At 43.7% G+C, this 3,964-nt stretch overlaps 1 protein-coding gene across 1 annotated transcript in view; it reads left to right on the top strand.

Annotated features, from left to right (window-relative positions):
• GIMAP8 (GTPase, IMAP family member 8) overlaps positions 1 to 3,964 on the top strand; it is a 49,252-nt gene that overhangs the window by 37,095 nt on the left and 8,193 nt on the right. Inside the window, exons 5-6 of the mRNA XM_011966623.1 lie at positions 4 to 11; positions 2,061 to 3,300. Of these exons, the coding sequence (XP_011822013.1) occupies positions 4 to 11; positions 2,061 to 2,749 (697 nt within the window). The 3' untranslated portion in view covers positions 2,750 to 3,300. The remainder of the gene's footprint in view (positions 1 to 3; positions 12 to 2,060; positions 3,301 to 3,964) is intronic.

Genomic DNA, 3,964 nt, shown 5'->3' with positions numbered 1-3,964 from the left:
CAGAGAAAAAGGTAAAACTGTGAATAGAATATATATTTTTTATATATCATTTAAAAATAAGTATAAAATATACAATAACTTTTTATTTTCTAAAAGGCATAGAGAAGATAAAAAGGACAGGTCTTCTGTTTCTGTGTTAATTTGCTTAGGATGACAGCCTCCAGCTCTATCTATGTTACTGCAAAGGACAGGATTTCATTCTTTTTTTATGGCTGCCTATTATTCTATGGTGCATATGTACCTGTACCTAAACTAAAAGTTGAATTACAAAAGAAAAGAAATTGAAACTGGCAGAAAAATAAAGGAAGGACAGGTCTGTTCTATTCACTAACTCTTTTCTCTCTCTTTGCTTCTCAAATTGTACCGAAGTTAGAGCCTTTCCACGTGCATTCTCTTGAACTGATCTTTAATTTTTTCATGATCCCTGCTATCTCTTCCACTGGATGATGTGGGTCTTGAGGAACGGAGCTGATGCTTTCCAACCCTTTGTTTCCCCACAGTGTACTGTTGCCCAGAGCTTGGCACACTGCTCTTCTTACTACTTAAGAAGGACTCCTCACCCACTTAGTGTTACATGTTCAGTTTACCTATGCTGAGGTCCTTCCCATTCTTACTCATCCCGTTTTTTTTCTGCTTCAAACACCCTCATCCAGGAAGAATATAAAACCCAAAGGAGCATATCTTCTTATTGAACCCTCCTTTAGAAGTACAGATACGTGGGAAATTCAGGAGAGGCTGTGTGTAGAAAACCCAAATTGAAACAGGTTTTAGAGAATGGGTAGGGATTAAATGGCTGAGCAGAAAGCTGGAAGATATTCCAGAGAGTACACCAGCAATTTGAAGCAAAGATGTTAGGCTAAGCATGTCACTTGTTAGGGGACCAAAAAAAAAAAATCTTGGTGGAGATGGGGGTTCACATCTCTAAAGGAAATCTTCCAAGAACGTTGAAGATTAAGACATTGAATATTAAGAATATTGAATTAGAGAATATGGGATGGGGAATGAGGTCGGATTTCAGAGGTATATGAGAATCATACCCTCTGTAGGTACAGAAGTAGGGACTGAAATATATGACAAATATAGGAGTGTTGGAAGATTAAGCTATTGTTTATCTGCTGAGCATAACTATGAAGTTGAAGGTTCAGGATAAACAGGTTAATAATTTCCCCTTGAAGGAAGAGCATGAGATGTGCTTTCTTCATCCTTTGCATTGAAGTAGATATTAGCTATTTGATATGAAATTCATAATGGAAGAGAACTATGAAGAGACTTGAATGAGCACTGGACTGTCACAGTGCAAATGCAAAAGCATAAGGACAATCTACAAAGAACACATATTGTAAGGTCTCTATGCATCTGTAAATTCCATTTATAGGGAAATTCATTCTCTTTCTCCATCATGGACACCACACACCCAATAGTGTTAGTGGATATTCATTATTATAACCATGCAGTTTCTTTGACTCATCAGTGAAAGGCAATTAAGTTCAATGTGGTTTCAATGAGAAATGAATTTTTATATAACAAAGGAAACTGGTAATCTATCAGTGGTATGTAGAGTTCCTTTTTCATGAAAGTCAATTTTACAGAATAGTTCTTTAAATACTGTAAGGAGATGTTGCTATAGTTAGCAGTAGTTGGGAGTGAGAAGATGTAGTTGTAACAGGAACAGAAGACAAAGGGATAAGATGTGTAGATGGGACCTGGCTGAGGGAAGTAGAGAGTAAGAAGGCCAGGGGGCACTCACAGGTGCCAGGGAGTCTGGAAGGTGCTGCAAAAAGGGAGCAGAGCCAATTCAGTGATAGGAACAGTGCCACATTGGTGGATGAACCCTGGATGGAGACTGTAGTCCAAGTCCTGCCGTGAGTCCACAGACTAAGCGAACTGGTTCAAGTCATTCCCGTGTTTGGAGATTCCCCCTGCTTGGGTGAGAAGGAGGCCTTGATGCTGTTTGAACATCCTGTTTGTTTTAGTGATATAATGTTTCTTCATGGGATAACTTTAAAATCCAATTTCAGATCAGCCCATGGTCACGAATCTTTCCCACTTTCCTTTGACAGAAACCCTGAGCATTGTCCTCGTGGGGAGAAGTGGGACTGGGAAGAGTGCGACCGGGAATTCTATCCTGGGGAGCCTCATCTTCACCTCTCAGCTCCGGGCCCAGCCGGTCACCAAGACCAGCCAGAGTGGCAGGAGGACCTGGGACGGACAGGAGGTGGTGGTTGTGGACACTCCTTCCTTCAACCAGATGCTGAATGTCGAAAAGGACCCATCCCAGTTAGAAGAGGAGGTCAAGCGCTGTTTGTCCTGCTGTGAAAAAGGGGACACATTTTTTGTCCTGGTGTTCCAGCTGGGACGATTCACTGAAGAGGACAAAACAGCGGTGGCACAACTGGAGGCCATCTTTGGAGCAGACTTTATGAAATACACAATTGTGCTGTTCACCCGGAAGGAAGACCTAGGGACAGGGAAGCTGGAAGACTTCATCGGGAACTCAGATAACAAAGCTCTTAAGAACATTATTAAAAAGTGTGAGCGGCGTTATTGTGCTTTTAACAACAAAGAAACTGGCCAGGCCCAGGAAACCCAGGTGAAAGCTCTTTTAACAATGGTCAATAATCTGAGAAAGAAAAGTGGGTGGTCCGGGTATCCCCATACACAGGAGAACGTCAGCAAACTAACCAAAAATGTCCAGGAAATGTCCCAAGCCAAAAAACTCCTTAAAAATTTAAAAGATAAGTTACCATAGGTAGCCGAAGTGCCTGGGATCTCTTCAGTTAGAGACACCCTCAGGTTGGGGGGAGGGGCGGGACATGGTATGACTTGTGGGAAGGGAAGAGGGTTCATGGCTTTAAGGGCCTGAGAGGCAAATACATCCCGCCTTGTGATGTATCAGCTATTTATAGATAAATAAATTGCAGGCGGGGGTGAATAGTAGGGGATTATAACGGAGAGAGAAGATACAAGTTGGGGAAATCTGGAAAAAGGTTTCAGACATTAGGCTGCTAATAAGAGGTAGAATCAAGTCACGAGAATCACCTCACCTGTGTAGGTAGGTTGGAATCAGGATAGACACTGTGATCAAGGCTGAGGCCACCTGGCATCAGAATATAGATAGTCATGCAACAACTCGGGGGATCCAGATACATGAGACCAGGGCAGCGTTCAGCACACTCCTGGGCATGGCAGAAGTGGGCAGTAGACTCCAGAGGGCCTCTCTGTTGTCCAGGGCTGTTGGCTCCCTGAGCTCTCCCGTCTCCTTTGGGATGTGACTCAGAGCTAGAGTGTTCCTTTCTTCACATGGTAGCTATTCCTTACTGCTGCCAAAGTTGGCATGTTCGTGTTCCTGGGGAATCTTAAGCTCCATGAATATCTTTTAGCTCACTCCTGCCCCTGTTTGTGGCTTTTATCTCGACGGAGAGCCTCTGGCCAAGAGTAGAGTTCTACTGGTTTACAGTGTTGTTGCCATTCTCTATACAAGTTGGCCGGGATGAGAAATCATAAAACCTGCCCACATCCATATTCAACTGCAGGAAGAGACTCTGAACCTGTCCATTTGTCCCACAGGCCCAAGGGAGAGGCAGCTGCAGTCCACAGGACCTGAGCAGGATCTGGGGACATCAGAACTGACAGTTCTCCTCGTGGGGAAACGCGGTGCTGGAAAAAGTGCAGCAGGAAACAGCATTCTGGGGAGGCGGGCCTTTCAGACCGGATTTAGTGAGCGGTCAGTAACCCAGAGCTTCTCGTCTGAGAGCAGAAGCTGGAGAAAAAAGAAAGTTTTGATCATTGATACTCCGGACATCTCAACTTTAAAGAACATTGGCTCAGAAGTTAGAAAACACATCTGTACAGGCCCCCATGCCTTCCTGCTGGTGACACCACTGGGCTTTTACACTAAGAATGATGAGGCAGTGCTGAACACCATCCAAAGCAGTTTTGGAGAAAAATTCTTTGAGTACATGGT

The sequence above is a fragment of the Mandrillus leucophaeus genome, unplaced genomic scaffold (assembly GCF_000951045.1).
Source record: "Mandrillus leucophaeus isolate KB7577 unplaced genomic scaffold, Mleu.le_1.0 Scaffold767, whole genome shotgun sequence".
Classification (NCBI taxonomy): domain Eukaryota; kingdom Metazoa; phylum Chordata; class Mammalia; order Primates; family Cercopithecidae; genus Mandrillus; species Mandrillus leucophaeus.
Note: the sequence above shows the minus strand (reverse complement) of the source record. Positions and strands in the feature narration are given on the sequence as shown.